This window comes from Chlamydotis macqueenii, chromosome 1 (genome assembly GCF_036417535.1).
Source record: "Chlamydotis macqueenii isolate bChlMac1 chromosome 1, bChlMac1.mat, whole genome shotgun sequence".
Classification (NCBI taxonomy): Eukaryota; Metazoa; Chordata; class Aves; order Otidiformes; family Otididae; genus Chlamydotis; species Chlamydotis macqueenii.
The window spans coordinates 46,208,301-46,231,749 of NC_141556.1; the positions used below are offsets into that span (position 1 = coordinate 46,208,301).

At 37.7% G+C, this 23,449-nt stretch overlaps 1 protein-coding gene across 2 annotated transcripts in view; it reads right to left on the bottom strand.

Annotated features, from left to right (window-relative positions):
- Positions 1 to 1,083: 1,083 nt before the first annotated feature.
- Positions 1,084 to 23,449, bottom strand: part of MGAT4C (MGAT4 family member C) — a 425,968-nt gene continuing 403,602 nt past the window's right edge. For both annotated transcript variants that reach the window (XM_086740060.1, XM_086740061.1), the window contains exons 3-6: positions 13,032 to 13,234; positions 9,543 to 9,698; positions 4,846 to 4,993; positions 1,084 to 3,019 (exon numbers count right to left, since the gene is read on the bottom strand). In XM_086740060.1, the coding sequence (XP_086596186.1) occupies positions 1,863 to 3,019; positions 4,846 to 4,993; positions 9,543 to 9,641 (1,404 nt within the window). In that variant the 5' untranslated portion in view covers positions 9,642 to 9,698; positions 13,032 to 13,234 and the 3' untranslated portion in view covers positions 1,084 to 1,862. The remainder of the gene's footprint in view (positions 3,020 to 4,845; positions 4,994 to 9,542; positions 9,699 to 13,031; positions 13,235 to 23,449) is intronic.

The following is a 23,449-nucleotide window of genomic DNA, read 5'->3' on the forward strand; positions in this document are numbered from 1 at the left end:
TGATGTTATTTTCCTTTTCAGATTGAGCATGTATGCCGCTTTTAATCTATTATACTGAAGATATGTGTATGAACAATAAATATTTAGGTGTGTATTGAGAAACAGAAAGACTTTCTTTGAGAAGAGGATGCTTTTCTGAATTTTGTAGAACCATATATCAGAAGATTTATTTTAAAGTGTACCTTACCTCTTTATAAGGGGATTTGCCAAATCTGAATCTGAATTTATCAGGATTTATCAACCAGGAAAAGCAATTGCATTGCTGTTTTGTGTAGATTTTCCTTCTGAAATAGCCATGTTAAGTTTGGATGCACTGAATACAGTAGTTACTTCACTCTTGGTCAGTGCAGGCATTCTTGAAATTTAGTCATTGCCCTCCAGGTTTAACTAAAACCCATACATGCAATTAGATGATAACCACAGTATTCATGAGATCTACAATATAGTGTTCATCTACGTCACACTTGATACTTATGGATTTATTAGTGTGTCTACTGAGAGAGTCTGGAGAATTTCTTAGAGGAAAAAAACCCACAGATTCTGCTAATCCAAATGTATGCATATAGTATAAATCATATAGCTATATAGACTCCCTGTGTGATGCACTAAAAGCCCAGAGCTGACACTGAAGTCATGAGGACTGCGGGAACTTTTCTGCTTATTGGCTAAAGCCAGGACAAATAATCTTACATGAAATAACCGCATACAGTGGGAAGACGTCTACAAAGCTAACATGATTGAGATTGGAAAACTGAAGAAAAAAATAAAAACTGTTTTAGAAACATAAATTTTTTGTTAAATCAAGGTTCTTCATTTTGCATCTGCTCTGTTGGTTGGAGATCATCCAGGAAAGACTGGTGATTACATTCACCTCCAATTGATTAACCTGGTACACTTTATGTTTGTATCATATATGGACGGACATGTAGTTATGGAAGGCATAACAGTCCTTGGAAAGCAGGCTGCAGTATTCAGCTATGTGAAAATTTCTCAAGGGGAGTTGTGTATATCGTGAAGGAACAGAAAATGTTGAAGCAGAGATCTGTTAAGATGCCTGTCTAAGGGAACAGTGTTGCCCTTGGGTTTGATAGCGACATCTGTACTCAAGCAGAATGCTTGCTTACTATGAGGCGTTTTATTTGAAACAGGAGAGTAAATTGGTCCCCTAAGTGATATAGAATCCAAGTAGTGCTTGATTCAGTGAAAGGACCCAGGAAAAAGTACAAAGGATATTTGTTGAGACAGAATAACAGATGCAATTATCTATTTTTCACATAGTTGTAATGTCAGATTTATAATTTTACACACATTCCCTTTCAAAAAGAAGTTGCAATGATTAGCCACTCTATATTCTTACAGTGCTCACAATGAAATTGCCAGTTTCAGGACAGATTCCCTTGTCACAACTGCCTTTAAAAGAAACACATCACCAACTATTGTACAAATGCATACTACCATAACATTTTAAATGTATATGTGCATAAGGTACAACCCAGTTTCTTTTCACAACATACTGGTCATACCTTTAAAACTTTTGGTAATTATAGGATTTTTTTTTTTTGTTCTGTTTAGTCCAGTAGATCTCTCTTACAGAGAAATTATAATAAAAAAGGGATTCAAGATCTCAAGAGAGGTTTGAGAACTTTGCATTTCCTATAAAATTCAATTTTTTCAACAAATAAGTATTTGTATATTGCCTGGCCAAACTAGTAAAAAATAAATTGCTTTACTTGTTTTGTGATTTCCCCAGATTTTTAGTGTCTCTAGTAAAGAGTTGGAAATAAGTCAGTTTTTCTGGGGAATGGCACCAGTTGGGACCCAGCTGATTACATGCACTCTGTACCTTCTCAGGTGGCTTTGCTTTATTGATTCAATGTTTGTGAAGTCCAGATGCTAATACTCCTAATGATAAGCCATTCTTTTTGACTTTTGGTAACAAGTATTCTCATGCAGTTAATATCAAACAGAACTTTGTGCTCTACATCTGTTATTTCAAAATTCCCATTTTTGAATTCCCCAAGTCTCAAATAAGTAGTACATTGTCTCCCTTTTTTACTCCCTATAATCTTTTCTCCTACTTCCAGGGCCCCATGGTGCAAAATGTCATTTTGCCGGTCTTCAGTTCCAGTGACAACTTTAATTTTACTGATTTTAGTGGGCTTTTCAAATACAATCCCATAAAAGTCTCCAGTAGAAGGAGCTTTGCCCCAGAAGTACTCATCAACACTGCTGTATGCCTTGCTTGCCTCATAGTTTTCAAATACATTAATGTTGGTGTGCAAGTTTGCAGGTGGGTTGTCAGGGATATCAAATGATTCCTCTTCAAAATCATCATCCTTTAGCTTATTTTCAGCTCCTTTGTAAGACGAGTAGTACCCCATGTGCTGGAACAGAGATGGCTTAAAACGTATCACTTCCTTTTGAGCTAACAGCCCACGAAAGTGGATGAGCAGCCAATCACAAGGCATTTCTTGGTAAAACATCAGCAAAAAATGGGCCAGGCGTGGGAGGTCATGGGAATGGTAAAGCTTTCCAATGTACCCCAGTTTGGAGAATTCCAAAGTCACCCAGTAAGATCCTTCTCGTGAGGTGATTACTTTCTTAACAGCAGTCAAAAAGTTCTTTGAGCAGCGAACATCATCTTCTAACATCACATAGTAGTCAGAAAGATTAGCACAAAAGTTAAGAAGGAAAGCATAATCTACATTTTGTTTGGATCGAAACTTCACACGGTCCTCTGGGTCATTGTAATTTCTCTTGAGGCCATCCAGTACAGGATAATACTCCTCAGGGACATGAATAACTATTAACCTGCCCGCAATTATGTGATGTGCAAATTTCTGTGAAATATCCTGGACGATCCCTTCACACCAGGCTGAGTCAAAATCTGCCAATTGCACTACCACTGCAATTTCTTTGAGTTCCTCATAACTTGACTGTTCAAATATGGACTTGATGGTCTCAAGCAAGTAGTTTCCCTTTTTCCGTTTCACAGAGGATAGCCCAATTGTAAGATACCCTGCACCAAAGACAATTAAAACAAAAACTGAGTCTTTGATATTGGAAACCATTTCACCAAAAGCTACCCTCCAGAGCTATGCTTGTATTAAATAACCACTTTGAATAGTGAAGTCTGAAAAATTTAGTATGTGAATTTATTAAGCTGCATGCAACAAAGAATGTTTATTGTCTTTTCATGAAAGAAGCATCATATTGCAAGCAAATAGACATATGGAGACTATTGCATTAAACATTCACAAGGAATGGCATGTAGTGGACAAAAGCCAAAGTCATGTGCACATATATGCTTGGCAGGCGTACAGACAAGGCTGTAAAATCTGCTAAAAGAAAGGGGATTATGAGATATGATTCACACAATATTTTTAAAACAAGGAACTATGAAATGCAGCACAAAAACATGAGCTATAGATTAATTGATAAATTTGTATCATTTAAAGTGAGACTCCACAAGACTAGTTAGGCTTATGCATAACTTGGCAGTTTTATGAATGTTGCATGGATAATTTCTTTCTGGGTGTTCATTTTTAACTGAATTTGTTCAATTTTTCCTTGCTAATAGTTCTTCTTCTAACCCTCTTTCAGGATTCATTGAGAATTTTACAGGGAACTCCCTATTGCAAGATGTAATTTAGATATTATTTTAAAGTTGAAGAGAACTTACTATTGCGTATCTGTCTTTGTGTAAATAATTTTTAATGCTCTTACATCTTTCTAGCGTGAGATGCATCTTTATTATATGTGAAGAATTTTCATCTCTGCTGCTTTGGAGTCACTGCTATTGTGTTTTTACCAGCAGTCCAAAACATTTTTTTTGCTGATATTTACTGATATATCTCCATTTTTCTAACTTATGATGTAAAAAATATTAAGACTTTATAATTGAAAGGACATACGTTAGTTGAACTTAATCCAACTTTCTTAAAATATTATGGTTTGTAAAGGACTGCTCTAATAAAGTAATTAAGTTTCCCTTGAGGCTTAAGTCTGCTCAAAATGCAGTTGCACAGTGAAGTACAATCCCCAGAAACCATTCACGCTGCCTACCCAGCCCCAAGTTTCTCAAATCTAATTTGAACAAATGTTACTTTATAGCTTTCTGTGAAGATCACCAGCTTACAGATGATTTTATTTTACCATCTGTGCTTGGACATGTTTGTGAAATGATTGATTTGGAACCCAAAGGATGTCTGTCTAAAAGCCAGGTATGGCCATATTTCACTTTGAGATGGAATTCTTGAACCCTGCCTGAAGTCAGAATAACCAGATAGTCCATCTGCAGGTGGCTGCGAGAAGAATCCTCCTTTATTGTCCTCCTAATTGCACAATTCACCTCCTCCATTATCACAGCTGTGAGAACAACTGCTGGACTGGCACAACAGGGGACTTGAAGGGTGTATCTACCCCATCCCAAGCATGACTTACATAAAATGTATTGATTGTACAGAGGCTGACAGCATGGTTTTAGAGGGTGGTTGCAGAGCACTACCAGCACATGCCATGCTCTGCTTCCTAAATATTCTTCCCCTGGCCTGTGGGGAAATCCACAAAAATATGTTCACGCAGAACATCCAAGGGCTGCCTGCAGGATGAGTACGAGTCACGAATTTGGTCAGGAGGTAACCAGACTGTGGGACAGTCACTGCTAGGGCTGAACCGGCAGCTACCCAGGCACTGTCTATGCAGAGAGACCGAGCTGTCTGACTAACTCTGAGATCGTCACTGCTTAACTCAAACTCTCTTCCCTAGAAATACCACAGGAACTATATGGATTTCACCCATTTTAAAATTGCCTCATTTCAGAACATTCAGATTGCAGTTACTTACTTTTCCTTGGCAAAGGCGTGCCAGCTAGGTAGCGATAGGAAATGTTTATAGATCCTGAAAAATTAGACAAATCTTTGAAAGTGTGAACATAGCGCTCTGGGTTGAGTTGGTGCGTGGCTGTTTCTCTGATTAATTGCTTGTCCCCTTCCTATTAGTGAGAAAACAAAAAGAATAGGAGAGGGAGAGAGACAGAGAGAAACACATTTGTGAATGCCAGCCAGAAAGGAAACACAGACAGGCAGGTTTCCAAGAATAACATTTTTCAGTGTCAGCTTTTGTGAAAGCATGTAGATGTCACCTCATTTAAAAAAAAAAACAAAAAAACCCCCAAACCATTACTGAATATCATACATTTTTGGATACAGAAAATCTACCATAACCCTTCAGATTATGGTAACAGGAAAAGAAGAAAATAAAATTTGGACAAAAATTCTGGAAAGGTTGCAAACACTAAACTGTGGAAAAAAAAATATTGCAGTATTCAGAAGAGTGCACTGCACAGAAAAGCGCACTACTCTTCCTGCCTCGTCCTCCTGTCTTTTTCTTCCAAGAGGCTTCCTGAGCCATAGTAAAGTCACACAAGGGAAGGAGAGGCTTCACCAGCAATGCTCTATCCATAAGCTTGGTTGAGTCTCAGGGAAAATCTGCTCCTTGGTCCTTAAGGGAAAATCTCTCACAGGTTGTAGTGTCATGAGACTGAATTTAAAGGTAGGAACAATTATGTAATTTACACTGTTTGATTCTACTCCGATGAGAGGTCAGTGCATGAATGAGTTTGTTTCTTCTGATATATATAGTATGTTAACACACTAAAAAATTCCTGATCTGTCGTGAAATGGGAGCATTGTGCAGCAATAGTACTGCTGCTAACAACAGCAACACAGAAACAGTAAACAGCACTCATATTTAACGGTTTAAATATTCAACAATGTGTCAAAGAAATTCTATAGCACAAAGAAATATTTCTGTAAAATGATCCCATGATCATTTTAAGTTCATTATTTTTCTTTCATAGGAGCAGGAAATAATCCACTTCTGAACTTAATAAAGGTATTTGGTGGACATCCAGGGGCATCTGCCTGCACTGTTACGCTCTCTTGATCTGCAGTGTCTCTCCAGTAGTTTCTTTCTAGTGCTGCTACTTTGCATTTGCTCCTAAGTTATGAGAGGAAAGTTTATGTCAATCAGATTCTGGATTAAAATGTAACTCAATGTGCTAGGAAGAGAATGCACAAAAACTTCAGGAGATTTTCCATGAAAACTGTCAAATGGAAAAAAAAATGAACAGATCCAAAACCATTATTTTTTTAAAACTGGCCTTTCTTTAATGTCAAAACATCTTGCGTCATTGATTCCAAAATGGAACACCAAAATCCTTCATTTTATAAGAAGGTTTTGGAATGGAAACCCATTCTACTGAGGTTTTTCTACATAAAAAGTTTCATAATGTTTAGAAATAGGGAATGCCAGGACAAGATGTTTTGATTTTAACAAGGAAAATATTTAAACTGACCACAAAAGAATTCCTTTTTCTTTTTCTCTTTAAGAAATGTCTTTTGTGGCTAACAACCTTTTTTTTTTTTTTTTTTTAATTGTTGTTGTTTTCATTACTTTTTTGAATGAAAAGCAAAATTGAAATATGGATTTTTCCAAAATTTTAAAATCTAATTCTTCTGCCTCTGATTACTATATACAGGTCAGTGAAGCTGAAGAGCTTGATTAGCTCTCTTTAGTTGTCTTTAATTTTTTCTGAAATGGTTCTGGCTTTCATCCATTAGCTAACTTCCAACTTACATTCCAGTGTTTACTGGAACTTGGGAGGTTCCTGCGGGTGCCATGGGAAGAATTGACAGAAGTTCTTCATTCTTTATAGAGGTACTCTGCTCCACTGTGATACTCTGTGTCAGCTACAATGCTATTGTTTTCATAGTGTCCAAAATAATGCTTAGTATTCATAGAAGAGTTCAGAGGGCATGCTTCGCTTGCAGTTCACTTACAACTCAGAACATATATTAAAAAGTCACTGCAAATCATACAGATATTGTGATCTAGGTTATATAAATTCAGTATGTCTTCAAAATATTTTATATCAGATGTGGTACATGCACTGCAGAAGCAGCATTTTAAACTGCTCTGCTGACACATATGCATCAGCACTGTATATTCTCTATCAAACATACTTAAGCAATTTTCCCACATGGGCCCTTACTTTCAATTTCCACAGCAAATGCCATGCAGAAATCAGTGAAGGGATTCTTTGGACGTACAAGAGTCTCTGAGCAAGTTGAGAAAGTTTCTCTCCCTTCTCAAGATTTGCTGCAATGAATCTCACTTTGTCATTCTAACTTGCTGAAAAAGGCCACTTATCTTATATTACCTCTGATGAAAGAGGTGCCAGCCCTGCATCCCGTTGCACAGCCTGTTCTCTGAGACTGGGAAGAGAAACGCGGGGTCAATTGTACCCTTCCTCTATCAGTTACCTTCAGGAGATATTCCAGCAGGAGACTCACTACAATTAGAAAGTCAGAGGGCCTTTGGAACTCTGAGGACTGTCAGAGTCCTTTTCCTTGAGGGGAACTGGTTAGCCTGCTGTCCTTGAGAGCTATTCCTCAGTGTATCTCTCCTCACCACCAATGTGGAAACTGCTTATCTTTAACCTCAGCAGAGAAAACACACCAGACAAGTTAACGGAGCTGTCAGACACAGTTAGGAAAGTTGAAAATAAAAATAAATAAATAAATAAACTTAAAAGTCAACAGCCTAACACATTTGAAAAATGCTTGATGGACCATAAAGGTATCAAGAGATCTTGGAGAACTGTCAGGAGACTTGGCAAGAGACTTGGCTGGGAGCTACATGAAAGCAAACATGCCAGAACTGTGATGAGACAGCAATGAAAGAAAGTGATTTTCTAAAAAAGGGGGAAAAAAGAGCAAATTAAGAATAAGAGATGGAGCCATCTGGGGAGCTGGCAACTAGGACAGGAAAAGATTTCAAAAACAAACCAAGAGGAACACCATTAGCAGTGGTAATAAAAGCACTTTCAGAAACATCTGGGGAACTTTGAAGCAATTAGTGAAAGGAGAAGAAGCATGAGGGAAAATACTACTGGGAAAAAAAAAATGTGATAAGCCAGGTCAAATTCAATCACAACCAAGAACTGATGAATAAATAAAACATAGTGCAAAACCTTAGTGCAAGTACTGTTAGAGAAAGCAATATGTCTGTAACGGAGTAAGGTGGGTTATCTTTTCAACAGTTTAAAAAGTAGTAGAATAGCCTTTGTAATATTTACAATATTTACCATATTTTTATAAGTAATATTATAAATACAGCTTTTTATATTAAAATTACTAACAAATTATCTATGGTTTTGATAAGTTCATGTAAGAATTTTATTATTTATGTATTGCATGCTTTTCATACTATGACGTTGCTTTTCAGATCCAGCTGAGATTGAACTTCACCTTTCAGAATATTGGAAAGCCCATACTGTCTCAATTAGATGAATCAGACAAAGAAGAGTGGTATAGAGGATCAGAAAGCTGCTTGATAGTTCAATTTAAGTTCAAGAAAGAGGACTGTCTAATCATATCACAATGTTACATATTTAGTTTAGTAATTTTTTAAAATGAGGGTGGTGAAACACTGGAACAGGTTGCTCAGAAAGGTGGTAGGTGCCCCATCCCCGGAAGTATTCAAGGCCAGGCTGGCTAAGGCTCTGAACAACCTGATAAAGTTGAAGATGCCCCAGCTTACTGCAGAGGAGTTGGACTAGATGACCTTTAAAGGTCCCTTCCAACCCAACCCAAACTATTCTATGATTCTGTTATTTGATTTTTACTATTTGCAAGCTCTAGTTATCAAACTACCATGTTATTTTACTCGGCCCAGTCCAACCTCAGATGAACTGGAAATTCAATGCATTAATCAAGCCTTCAGAGCTTACTTAGCATTCAGAACTGAGACACCCATAGGTTACCTATAAATTGTAGAGTTAGGTTACATTGTCAGTAGCTTACTTGTTGAAATTCCTCACACAGATCTTTCAATAAATCTTTTTCACAGTCATAAACTTACACTAGGTATCATAGAATCATAGAATCACTGAATGTGCCAGACTCAAATGTGGGATATAGGTAGTGAGAAAAACACGGAATAAAAGTGCTAAAAAGAAATTATTCATGCAAGGAGTTTGAAATATATAAAAGTAGTCTAAGTTCCCTTCTATAATTGTGTTTCTATAATATTGTTTAATACAGTATTCACAGGTGAGATTTGCAGTGTGCACTGAAAAAGGAGCTCCTAGTTCACATGAATATTTCGGATCTAGATAATTTTCAGCATTAAAATTGAGGGAAATCCAGAAGTATGGAAAATACAGAAGATGTTTTGACTCAAAGGAAGATATCTAATGGAGATGTCTGCATGTTTTACTACATTAATTATCTCCTGTACTTCTGATAAACAATTACATTTTCACTTCTGTGAATAGGACTGTTAGAATCTCATGGACACACTCTATGCGCAGAATATATTATAAGATGGCTTCACCATGAAGGACATATTTTGAGGATACTTCACTGTTAGTGGTACACTAACAGGGGAAATTGCAGGAATTGGGAACTTTGATGCTTAACTAGGGGTGTGTCCTGTTCTGTCATTTCAGGATAATTTCTTCTATCTAAGAAACTTACCAAAACATAACCATCTTCAATGTACAAGTTCATGAACAGCAAGCAAATGACAAGAACTCCTAAGAATGACACTGCTGACCGTTTCCGCAAGCATCTCATTTTATCAAAATATTTCAAGTTGTGTCTCACGTGAAGAAAGGCATACAGTAGTGTCACCTATGAAAGAAAATCACAGTGTTAAAAGAACTGTTCATCTGATAAACATGATAGCAAAGCAACTTACCTTCAGATGTATCAGATTCCTTCAAACATACATAGACCCTTTGAGGTGGATTTAATTTAATTTTATCATGGTCATCTTAAAGTTTAGCATACAATCTTAACTACAATTTAAGCTTCCTTTCTTTCTTCCTTTTCTTTTTCCCAATAAAGAAAAAAATCACATTTTACCCTACCCATTTTAGGCTGGAATTATGATATCACTTTGTCAAGAGTGCATTAGCAGTTCAGTTTCCTGTGTATAACTGTCAGATCCTAATTTAATGTCAAGAGAAGATGACATTGTGCGCTGTTTCGTTTTGTACTCCTGTCTCCTTCCAAAGACAGCTGAGGCCAACAAGGAAGAAGCTATTGCATGACTCATTGTCATTGCCAATAGGAGATGTCTGGATACTAGAACTGTCAAGCACCAGTGAAGTACCTTCCCTGCAGTGAAAAAGCAGTAGCAAGGCTGTGCCACATCCCTCAGCTTTAGATCTCTATATTAGGATGGAAAGACTCTCACTGACTGTGTCCTTTTCTCGAGAAGAAAAGAGGTGACCGGACACATCTGAGCAGAGTACTGGAAAGCTCCTGCTGTCTCAATTGGATGAACGAGACAAGGAAGGGTCGCATAAAGGATCAGAAAACCACTCAGTTGTTCAATTAAAGATCAAAAAAGGATTGTCTTGTTATATCAAATGCTCAATTTAGTCATTTTACTATTTAAAGCAAGCTGTATGCTGTTGCTGGCTACCAAATAATAAGCATTAGCCTGTGTAGGACATGTGTTTGACCAAGATCTAGCCACAAACTAAAGAAATTGGACTGCCCCAACTCTGAGGAATTTATACTAAAAAGTAGATTATAAACTTACAATTTATGTTTTCACTTGTTTAAGTATAAATATATTTCTGCTGTTGTCTATCAAATTTAAGAATGTCTGTCTATCAAATTTAATATATTGAAGTAATGTACAAATGGAAAGTTTAAAGCTAGCCTATGTGAAGTAGTAGAGAGCACCACATGTGCAGTTGTTAAATCCTGCATTTAAATACCTTCGTTTTTGAAAGTGCTGAACATCTAAACTGGCACAAAATAGGCCAAATTAGGAGTTCCATAAAGGATTTGTCATGTCATGTATGAAATTTTCTGGACTAATAACAAAAAACCTTCCAAGTGCAAAATTCAATATATATTTACTTTCCTGAACTGAATAAATATATCTAACTGTAAAAAATAAGAGTCCATTAGACTCTTGAGAACAGGGAGAAAAATACATCAAGTATTAGTAATGCAAGCATTTAAATGCAAGATTTTATCCATACAGATTCAAGATGAACTGCAGTAGATGGACAATGGTTGTATACAGAATTATTTTAAAATCACTGTGTTGAGAGTAAGAACAGCTTAAATGTTGCACAAAGAAAAAAAAAAGAATTAATAACAATATGTATTTCTGTACCTATTTATTTGAGAGTGGCCTGAATTGCAGTGCTAGCTATTTTTTAAGTTACAGCAACAATTTCCTTTTGCTTAACTCCTAATTAAAAAAAAAAAAAAAAAAGGAAGGAGCTGTGAGGGCCATGAATTTCCAAACTCTTGCCCCTCCCCACCCCATGACACCAGAGTGGTTGCTGGGTGTCTGTGGATTCCAGCAGGCTGTTGTGGAAATGAAAAATTGCTCTTGTTTTAGAAAAGATCACGTTACACATACAGTTTGGATGGTTTTTTTTTTTTTTTCCTTTTTCTTTTTCCTCCCAATGTAACTATCGATTTTCAAAGCAACACACTCTTTTAAAAATTTATCAGAGGATCACTGGATGGATTAAAATCTGACACTTCTCAGAGAATGGTGTGAACTAGCCTGGCTATTGAAGATTCAAGCAGTCTGGGTTGGAGTGCTTGCAGCCATTTACAGCTTCACGGCTAACAGAGATGCACTACAGTTGAACACATCGAAGTTTTCTTTGGAAAACTTGGGAATAAGTGTCTTTTCAGTCACAGGATGACTGTATGTGCCCTGTTTACTGATTGAGCTGCAGTATTACACAGTTGCCTCATCTTTGCTCTGAGCAGCCTGACTCAAGTCCCTGAGTGTGAGAAAGGGGGCTTACAACTATGTTTATTGGTTATTTTATATCAGTTTTTTTCCCCATGCAGTTTTCATTAGATCATTAATATGTAGGATTAGGAATAGAAATTGAGGCAATTACACAGGTGAGACTGGAGGATCAGAGGACTGTCATTACTGATGTTGATGTACAGAAAGGGAAGAGTCCAGTACGGCTGCCTTTCAGAGGAAAACACATTTCTTGTGTTGGTTTCACACAAAGTCATTACAATGGTTTTGTTTTACAAATAGAGTCCGTGAAACAGTTGAAAGCAAAACACCATTCCAGTGAGGTTCCTTTGTTCAGAAGACCAGCTGAAGGAACAGAAGGGAAGTACACCCCAACCAGGGTGCGACCCGTTATGGACCCCAGACCATGGAAGAGGTATGGGGGCAACCACTGACAGCAGATGGCAGCATGGACGCACACTTGCTAGCCTTCAACCTATTCCAAAACCTATTCCTTCCAACTGCTTTGTCTAAAGGTTCTGTTCGGCATACTTATACTGCATGCCTTTAGCTAAAAATGTGCACAGAATCATACGTATATACACACACAGAATTCCTTACATTTTCTAGAACTACTGCTTCTTGCAGTTCCATTTCCAATACATAACATTGCATTGTGGAACTCTACACAAGTGAAATTTGCAAGGGAAAAAAAGGTAAATTTTATCTTTTTTTACAGATTATGTCAATCATATTTTGAAAAATAGTCTCAGAACTTACCACAGTGAGATCTCTGATGTTCTTTAAGACCATTTGAACAGAATATTCACTATTACTTAAAACTAAGACTCTGATACTGTAAAAAAAGGCTTCAACTCATAATTCAATTCTGCAGTCACAGCTTTGCTTGAAGATTTTATGCCTTCATTATTCATGGACAATTAAATAGCTATCAGGATGGTATAAATGCAGTTTGTTTCATAAAGTTGGCATTAGGCAGTTAAATGTAATAATTAATAAACATGCGTGAATTATAAATATTTTCCTTTCTAAATGAGATGCATTGTTTTCCTCAGTCTCTTCAGAGATCTCTTCAGAGCCCTAAATATGTTTACCATCACACATACATGTGCATTTTTACATGGTAATATGAAAATATAATTCCTTTGACTTTCTAAAATGATAACAGCAATGAAGAGACAGTGAGCTAAAAAAATACAATGACATACCTTTACTGTGTGAAGAAGCCGTTCTCTACAGGATCTGCAAAAGTGTGAAAGCTGTGTAAAAGGCCAAGAGTGATTTTCACATGATAATGTGGTGTTTTCTCTTGCAGAATTTGCAACACTCGGAAGAATTTTTAAAATTGTTGGTTTAAAAAGCAAATCCCAAATGATCTTCCAGTAAGAGTCTGTTCTTAACAAGCCAAGTCCTTGAAACAAACAAATGAAATTAAAATATTTAAATTTAAAGCTGATAATTTTTTAAACATCTTTCTATTATGTCAATATAGCTGTTGCCAAGTGGAGAAAATGAGACAAAGCAAGATTTTCTCTCTTATTTTCTTGTTTTTCAGAGGAAAACACTTTTTTTTTTTTGCCAGCCCAGTAATAACGTCTCCAGATCACACACATGCACACTCACTGTGCTGAACCATTTCATATTCAATCTGCCCTAATTCTTCATCACTTTCTGACAATACTGGAGATTTCAGAGATAATTGTTTATTTTCCTGATCTGTTTCTGTCTCAGACAGGTATGTAAAAAAGCCCTGAGGTGTTCCTCTACCCTTAAGTATGCCAACCTCAGTTAATGACTTAGTCGTACCTAACCAATGCAATGAATCTGCTTGTATTTACAGTTGCACGGAGATGTAGCAACAAGGTCATCTTTGTATTATATGCTGGTCTGCTTGAGTGCTGTGCCCCAGCAGCTCAAGAAAAGTTGCTTATTTGGAGAGGAATTGATGGCTGTCAGAAATAATAACTGCATTATTTTTATAGTATCATATTTCCAAATGAGGCACGTAGCTTTGCCTGTCACTGCAAAGTCTGTATTTTAGGAGGTACAGCAGAGCAGATCCACTACTATATTTATTATATGAACAAAATCTATAAATAACACACAAAACACCATCACTGGATTATTAAAGCCCTTGTGAACTTTATTGCACTCCCTGATTTGACTAAGACACTCAGAAGCAGGTACTTAATTCCTCAGCCTTGTGACATACCCATCCACCACTGTGTCACTGAATTGCTTTACTTGCAGACTCTAATGCTTGTCCAATTTGTTTTTCAGCTTTTATTTTTGGAAGGCTGCACATGATGCCTCAAGGATTGCATTCAACCCTCTTTACAAAGTGGCAAAAGAAACACTTCCAGGGGAAAAAAAAAAAAAATAAATTGTACATGGCTATTATTAAATTTTGCATGTGTCATGGTTTTCTTACACAAGATGAAAAAACCAAACCCTAAGTTGTGATATACATTTGAGCTATGGTTGGTAGTGAACTGGAAAATTATAATGGATAGACTGTTCCATGGGGCTCAGATAGACTCCCAGCAAGATTCACTGTCTGCCTTACTGAAAGCCTGAAAGTATGTATAAAATGTTTAAGCCTGACAGCCAGGACGTTTGCTGTCACTGTCAGCAGGGAAGTAAAAACTGGTCTGAAGGAAAGGAAGGTTTAGCTCAGAATGAGACTACAAATCCAGAGAGTAGAGCTTGGGTTTTAAACTGGCCATAAGTACATTTTTTTAATGGCTTACTGTTGTGTAGCTCCACATGCTCAAAATAAATGGTTTAAAGATTATCAAGTCTTCTCAAATTTATATTCAGAATATGAATTCTGAATTTATAGATACAGAAAGCTTAAAAGTAAGTATAGAAGTGAGCAGATTACTCAAATATTAACGCTAACAAAAGGATGGACAAAAGAAGTGGGTTTTAAAAGAGGATTTGAAAGGCATATTGATCTGCAGAAAGTGAGAGATTATTTCAAACACTGGTGTAGCATATAGCTATATGTAGAATCCAGCAATTTGGGAAAAGGGATGAGAGTTTGGGAGGAACAGATGCTTCAGACAAGGTAAGTGTTGTGGTTTAGGTCCGGTCACCACACAGTTTCTCTCTCACCCTCACCCTCCCCACTAGGATGTGGGAGAGAACTGGGGAGAAAAGAGAACTCATGGGTTGAGATGAAGACAGTTTACTAGAATAGCAAAGGAAAACTACAATAATAACAGAATATAAGGATATTAAAATATTCAAAATTAACAATGTACGATTTCTCACCACGCAATGTCCCAATGACTGATACAGCCCGTCCCAATCAGTGATCATGGAAATGAAACCAAACAGCAAGCAAAGGAGTGAGAGGGAAAGAGAGAGAGAGCCATTCTCCTCCTGCTCGACCAACCCCCACTTGTATACTGAGCATGACGTTTATGTCATGGAATACTGTCTTTGCCCAGTTTGGGTCAATTATTCTGGCTATATCCCTCCCAACTTCCTGCACCTGCACATCAGTGAGACCTGGAAAACCAGGCAGTGTCCTTGGTCTCTTTAATAACAACTCATATCATCAGTGTGTTTATCAACATTCTTGACATACAAAATCCAAAACACACTGGCTACTGAGAGGAAAATTGACTTCATCCCTGCTGAAACCAGAACAGTAATTTACAAAACAGTACATAGAAGTAAGAGCTTAAATTTGATGTGAATATTGGAGGATGAAGTGTCTTCTCTGCCTGACAGCTTCAGAGTGGCATAAAATGGAGCCACAAAACTTACTTTGGCTGTAGCACTCTGAGTAAAATGTAACGTATTTCTTCTGGCGTGGAGGAGTCAAGTCTAATCAAGGAGAAGAGATGACTAAAAAGTGTTAAGACATATTGACTTAGACAGTAAAGCACTCTCTAATCCATCACTGGATAGATGGCAGTGTAACCACTGGATATATTTTATCGTGTATGTTGTAGTGTAAAAGATGGGTTTTAGAAAAATAATATAGACAATGAGTTAATGGAATGTGGATAGAGCCTGGAAGGCAAGAAAAAAAATGACAAAGAAATCTGAAATAGCCCTCAAGTTCTACTCCACAGAGACAAAGCAGAGTGGAAAATAAAATAGTGTGGGCGTGAAGAGGAAAGAGACAGCTCACTCCACATCCAGAAAGAGTCGGATTAGAAGCTTTTAGAGTCGAGGTTTAGGCTCCGTCAGAAATACAGGCAGGAATGCTTGAGCATTGAAAAACAGCACTGTTTAGAGGAAAGAATTTATAGAAAGATGAGGATACAAGTTGAGTTAAATAGATATTAAATAGATTTTGTCCATTGTCTCATCAATGAATAAAAGGAAGACATGGGTACAAGCACTGATAGATTCAATAGCAAGCCAAAACTTTCATGGGCAATTATCATACAGTACATTTATATAGTATGTTAGTACAGGGATTATTATATACTATGGCTGTCAGGCAAACCAAATTTTATTAGGCCCCAAACTGAATAAACTAGAGAGACATCCTGGTCTGATGACACTCCTGCAGATCTCAGTCCCTCCACCCAAATGGTGAGCTAATATGAGCTAATCTCCCAGCAACATTTATTCTGTGAGCTAACTTTTGCCTCAAGGTCCTACAGACTTATCTGAGGTTTGTAGCTAAGAGCTTGTCCTTTGCCATAATCAAGTACCCTGGACATCACTGTTGTAACGGAATTGGAGAGAGAAGTAGAAAATCTGCATAAGTGTTTGACAAAAGCCAATTATGCTTGATGAGAAAAGTTTCACCTGACTAAGTCTAGTCATGGTTTTCTCTACAGCACACCCTGTAGCCTCATCTAATAGAACGATTATTAGCTTTTTCACAGAATCACAGAATCACAGAATGGTTGAGGTTGGAAGGGTCCTCTGCAGGTCATCTGCTCCAGTCTCCCTGTTCAAGCTCCAATCCCCCTGTTCAAGCAGGGCTGCTGCATGGAGCCAGGTGCCCAGGACTGTGTCCAAATGATTTTTTAATATCTCCAAGGAAGAGGAATACACAGCCAGTCAGGGCAGCCTATGCCAGTGTTCAGTCACCCTCACAGTAAAAAAAGTTTCCTGATATTCAGAGGGAACCTCCTGTGTTTCAGTATGTGCCCATTGCCTCTGGTCCTGTCACTAGGCACCACTGAAAAGATCCTAGCTCTGTCTTCTTGGGGTGCTGGTAGACAGCCAGCTGAACATGAGCCAGTAGTGTGCTCTGGTGGCCAAGAAGGCCAACAGCATCCTGGCTTGGATCAGGAACAGCATGGCCAGCAGGAGTAGGGCAGTGATCGTGCCCCTGTACTGGCACTGGTGAGGCCACACCTCAAATACTGTGTTCAGTTTTAGGCCCCTCACTACAAGAAGGATATTGAGTTGCTGGAGTGTGTCCAGAGAAGAGCAACAAAGCTGGTGAAGAGTTTGGAGAACAAGTCTTATGAGGAGTGGCTGAGAGAACTGTGGTTGTTTAGTCTAGAGAAGAGGAGGCTGAGGGGAGACCTCATTGCTTTCTACAGCTACCTGAAAGGAGGTTGTAGGAAGGTGGGTGTTGGTCTCTTCTCCAGAGTAACTAGTGATAGGACAGGAGGAAATGGCCTCAGTTTGCATCAGAGGAGGTTTAGGTTGGGTATTAGGAAATACTTCTTTACTGAAAGAGTGATCAGGCACTGGAACAGGCTGCCCAGGGAAGTGGTGGAGTCACCATCCCTGGAGGTATTCAGAAAAACACAGAGATGTGACACTTTAGGACATGGTTTAGTAGGCATTGTGGTGTTAGGTTGATAGTTGAACTTCATGATCTTAGAGGTCTTTTCCAACCTTAAAGATTCTATGATTCTATGATTGATTCTATGATTCTTTGCAGCCTCCCTTCAGGTATTTGTATACACTTATAAGATTCCCCCTGAGTCTTCTCCTCTCCAGGCTAAATAGTCCCATGTCTCTCAGCCTTTCTTCATAGGGGAGATTCTCCAGTCCCTTTGTCATTCTTGTGGCCCTTCATTGGACTCCTTCCAGTATGTTCATGCCTCTCCTGTACTGGGGAGCCCAGAACTGAACAGAGTACCCCAGGTGCAGCCTCACCAGTGCTGACTGGAGGAGAAGGATCCTTCCCATGACCTGCTAGCAATGCTTTGTCTAATGCAGCTTAGGATACCATTCACCACCTTTGCTGCAAGGACACATTGCTGGCTCTTGTTCAACTTCATGTTCACCATGACCTCCAGATTCTTTTCTGCTGAGCTGCTTTCTGTTTGGGTAGCCTCCAGCATATATTGATGAATGGGGTTGTTCCTTCCCAGGTACAAGACTTTGTACTTCCCCTTGTTGAAGTTCATGAGGTTCCTGTCAGCCCAATTTTCCAGGTTGTTGAGGTTCCTCTGGATGGCAACACAACCCTGTGGCATATCAGTCAATCCTCCAAGTTTTGTATCATCTGCAATTGTTTAGTCATCTGTAATCCTGATGTGGAGGAAAAAAAAAAAGAGCCTCCATGCAGTTGCGTAAGGATATGACTAACGTTGATCAATCATTTGATGTAACCTTAACCCAAAAGGTTAGCCACCGAGTTGTGATAATCCTTTTCCATCCTCTTCTTGCTTCACAGCTTCCGTGGTTTGTTGGAAGATGGCATTACCAGAGGTGCACTATTCCGAGAGGTTTTATATGATGAAGAACAAGCAACATTTTTTGTGGTAAGTATGCATTTCTGGGGAGATATTCTTTGTGGAGTATGTAATGGACCTGTGTCAGGTATTGAAAGATGTTTGAACATGGCATCCTTACGTATTTCACAGAGCTCTACATAATCTGCATTTGAAGTATCCTGGCAAGATCAAAAACCACTGTGTTTTTATTGTGTGACTTCCAAATATTTTTTTTCTTACAAATGGCATTGCTGTGTCCTTTACCCTCTAGTTAGACTAGGTTTAAATATTTCAGAAGACGAAAAAGTCCATTTAGAAAGGAGGCTAACTGTTGTAAAGCAACTCTCAGACTCATGAGATTCTGCCATATAATTGATTATTTGCACAAAGCCATGTGTCTGTGAAGTTCATGGTACCCCTGGGAAATAATGTAAAATAGATTAGGAGATTAAAAACGAGAAAATTGGTTTTCACTGGCCATAGTACTAATCTTTTTCTAAGATAAGTGTTTCATTAAGACTCTCCACTGAGCACCCAGGCAGTAGCTTCCTGATCAATGAAATAGCTCGTTCTATACAGAAGTCTTAGAAAACTAGGTATGGCTCTGTGGGACCAACAATTGACTTATTCTTTTTTAAAAAACTCAACAAACTTCAGTAAGTTTCTATGAATAAGCATAATAAATAATAAATAATTAATTAATAATAAGCATAATAAATAATTAAAACAATTCTTTATAAAGTGCTACATTTGTTGCTTTTTAAAAAATATTTTGTGTGCTGAAATTCATATATTGGCACACACAAAATATACTGCTATGATAATTTCTTTTCAATAGAAGCAAACCAGTGTGGAAAAGATACACACAAAATTTGTCATCTTCAGCTCTGATTCTGCAGCCAGATTTGCTAACAGAAACTCTAATATCTCTGAAACTGTTAATGGATTCACAAATTGGTAGCTTTGATTGCATTTATTTGGTTTTTAACAAGAATTAACATTGTTTTTGCTGTTCAGTGTACTTTGCTATTTATGGGCTAGTCTAGCTTTGATCTATTACATTAATTGATGTTGTTTCTATAATTAATGGAGATAGTTTTAGAGGTACCATAAAATCTGCAACATGTTACCATGCACTGTAATGCAATTAGGGCATGCAAGGTAAGCAGGATCTGTAGTGGAATGGTTTACAAATATCATCACCAATTCTGCCTTCTGAGTTAATGATACGTTAGAGACCTTCTACATAAATGCTTCATACAAAATAAACAGACCAGGTACACTAGCAGCTTTCAATTGCCATGATGATGATTTCAAGTTTAATTATCAGATTTCCTGTAGACTTGAGAAAAATGGCTTTAGGCAGAGTGAAAAGAGGCCTCTGAAGGTACTACACATCAAGCTAATAGGTATTTCAGATCCATGAAAGTGAGTAGCATGAGATCTCTGTGAGCACATGGACTTGTCTAAAGCTGCTTTCAGTGAGTAGGACCATGCCACCTTATAGCTCTGTGACCTGTGAAGTAAAACTTGTTCCATTTGAGTAGGGAACATCTCTCAAAAGCCTGCATACTTCTGCATGCATCTTCCCATGGAAATTTCTGCTATTGAGTGAGCAGCTGGAGCCTCATTTCGTTAAACTAATGCATCATTATTCAAAGGGATAGCAGGGAAGGAGAAGGGATTACTATCTTTAACTTGCAGCTGATTAGTTTCCAGGTTTTTTAGAAGATGCTTATATCATTTTGTTTTCAGTTTTAGTTTATTTGTTTAGTAACATTATGTTCAGTGGTATCTGTTTGGTTGTGTCAGAGATAGTTTTGTAACCTAAGTAACACTTCCCACCCCTCTGCCTTTTTTTAAAAAAAAAAGAAACTCTAAAGAAAAAACATAAACAAAATGCCTGTATGACATGGCCAACCTGTCAGATGTGGTGAGTAGACGTTCTTATCCTTAGCATACAAGAAACATTATGATTAATAATGTTAATAGCCTTTTCCATTATTCTGTATGTCATTTCTAAACATCCTCAAACCATGGCAATAAAATACTGTTTGCTATCAAACTTTGTAATGGCAAAACAATTTTTTTTTATTATTTTTCTGGTTTTTTTTTTTTCCAAGAAGTAGTTAAATTAACAAAGCTTGGTAGCAGGGAGTGAATAAATCTTTAAAAAACATCTTTGATCATTTTCTCTTGAGTGTTTTAAGGTAAACTTCCAACCCACTTTTCCTCTGAGGAAGTTGTTAAATATTACTTCAGATTAGTGACAGAAGGCTTTAATTTTTTGTGTCTTAAATCATATCAATGTTATGGATAATAAGTAAAATAGTTATTTCAGCTGATTGTAATGCATGGACAGGAAGGAACTTTCCTTAATATAATCAAGAATAAGTTCACTCCTCCATCACTGAGTTTTGGGACATATGTCTATTGCATGTATGTCTTGTTGTTTGAGAACTCATTGGAGTTGTTTTTCATAGTCTTCTTGGAATGACATTCACTTGACTGAACACAAACACCTATGATGTGAACATCTGAGCTAGTCACACTTAGGCTTCCTTTATAGTAAATGCAGAAAAATAAGTATTTGTACACTGTGATTCATCTCACTGAAAAGTCACTGTCTAAAACATCTCAGATGAAGGGCCCCAAAAATGCCCATTTCTCTTCACTGGCTACAAAAACCAGCTTGAGATGCCTAAGTCAAATACAGACACAAAAAGGGTGGAATTTCATTCACATTTCCCCCTAGTAACTCCTTTGTCTCTTTGCTGCCTTTTTAGGGACAGCACATAAGCAATAAGCCACTGTCTCTAGCTCCAAAGCATGGATCTGCACCTTTCCTGAGAACAGAAATGTCCCGATTCTGACAATAACACAAGATCAGATACTAGATCTTCCCCAGCTATGACACTATGGCTGGCACATCTTGCCTGCAGTAGACTGCTGCGGGTTATCCTCCTTTAAAGCACTTGAGTTTAGTTGTCTATCCCAGAACAGTTCCCTTTATGCATCTCACAAGCCAGTTCTCTTATTCCAGGTATCAGTCTCTCCTGCTTTTCCCCAGTTTTATCCAGAACACAGTTTGCTGCTACTGGAGTTTCCACTCACTAGATTCATCACAGTACAATGCACAGAAGACACACTGTGATCTGCATGCCCCACAGTAGGATCTTAATAGTTTTACTGCAGGATATTTGAAAATAGAAAGAGATACCCATTAAAGAGCTTAACAGTCACAGTGAACTCATGCCCTCGAGGTGTGTTAATGGGAGAAGTAATCTATGGTCTGTCACTATGTTTGACTCACCCACAGCACCTGGCAAGATTGGAAACTCAGTTCATTCACTTCATTGAAATGAAGCATCTGATTTTAGGTGGCATAAATTATCTGTATGGCAGGACAGTAAGGCAGAGAGCTGCTTCATTTCAATGCAATAAGTGAACTGAGATTCTGAGCTTGCCAGGGTCTGTGTGTGAGTCAAAGATACGTATAGACTGTTCAGCCTAAAGACAGGACATCTATTGTAGATATCATTCACCTTGATTCTCTTGACTCCTCAGAGTAATATGATACCTTTTGTGTAGCCTTTTGCATTCACCAAAGAGCTTCTTTTTCCAGGAGAAGCTTCAAGGTTTCACACTGGGGTAAGAGATTTGATACCCCAGCACTGCGTGTGCCTGCATGGTCAATGATATGGTGATGTGTTTTTGCTCAAAGTTTTGTGGGGTTTCTTGGGGTGGTGGTGGAGGTGCTTCATTCCCATTGTGGATTAAAAGTCATTTTTATATTTACATGTCCCTATCTGGAGTTAGGGAAGTTTTGGGTTCATTCTTGCTAGCTTCTGGAATAAACTTTGCGTAGTTCAAACTGTTGTTAATGCTAGATGTCAGCTAGCTCAAAAGAAAGAGTGCTTAAACAAGGCTTTGGAATGATCTCTGATTTTCTTAGACCTCCATCAAAGATATAAGGCATTTTGAGGACAGTTTTACTTCTATTAAAGGTACAGACGTAGCAATTCAGTATAATCTTCTGGACCTAAATCTAAATACTTAAGCTCTGTTGGAAACAGAATACAAACACTCAAGGTTTATGTGCCTGTTAGCTGGCCAGAGTAGTTTCTATAAAGTTTACAAAGATATTACTGGCTTGGAAAAGTGAGAATTGCCTGATTTCACTCTATCCTTCTCAGTGTTAGATTCCTATTTAGATTAGATTCTGGACTTTTTCCATAGTTTGCAGGCAGATATAGAAACTCCGAGAGGGCAACATACCTTTCCTAAGAATTTGAAACAAGGAAGACTAATTCAGTTATTCCCACTAATGAAAGAGCAAGAGCTAGAGTGTACAACAGCACTTCAGCTTTTACATAGCTAAAATGAGGTGACATGAATCTTATCTACTTCAATATTTGGCAATCACATCTATAGGACCAGTGATGACTTCACCAGACAGACGAAAAAAGAATGTTCCATAGGCTTGCAATGGCTAGAGAACTGCAAAATTTAAAAAACAGTATGGTAAATATGTGCAAAAAAGTATTTGCAAGATATGTAGAAAAAGGAAGAACTAACATTATTTCTTGTCTCTCTGGAGCAACAAAATCCTAAGCCAAACTAAAGAAGAAATATTACTAAATATGAATAAAATGAATTCAGAAACGCTAATTTTCCTTACCTGCACACTTGCCTAGCAATATGGATCTAAGCAAATGCACAGACTCACTAACCCCTTAGATGCACTTTTTTCACCCTCTTTGTTAGTACTATGGAATCTTTTCAAAGTAGTATCTATGTCAAAGTACAGCTGTGCAAAAATTAAGCCCCATTGTAACTGCAGAAAAATAGTTTTGTTTATTGATTTCTTGAGTAAATCTTTATGAGAATAAAGAGGTTGAATGAAGCATTATCTTACAGAAGGATCAGTTTAGGCCACAGATATATTTCAGTCTTTGCAGAACAAAAAATAA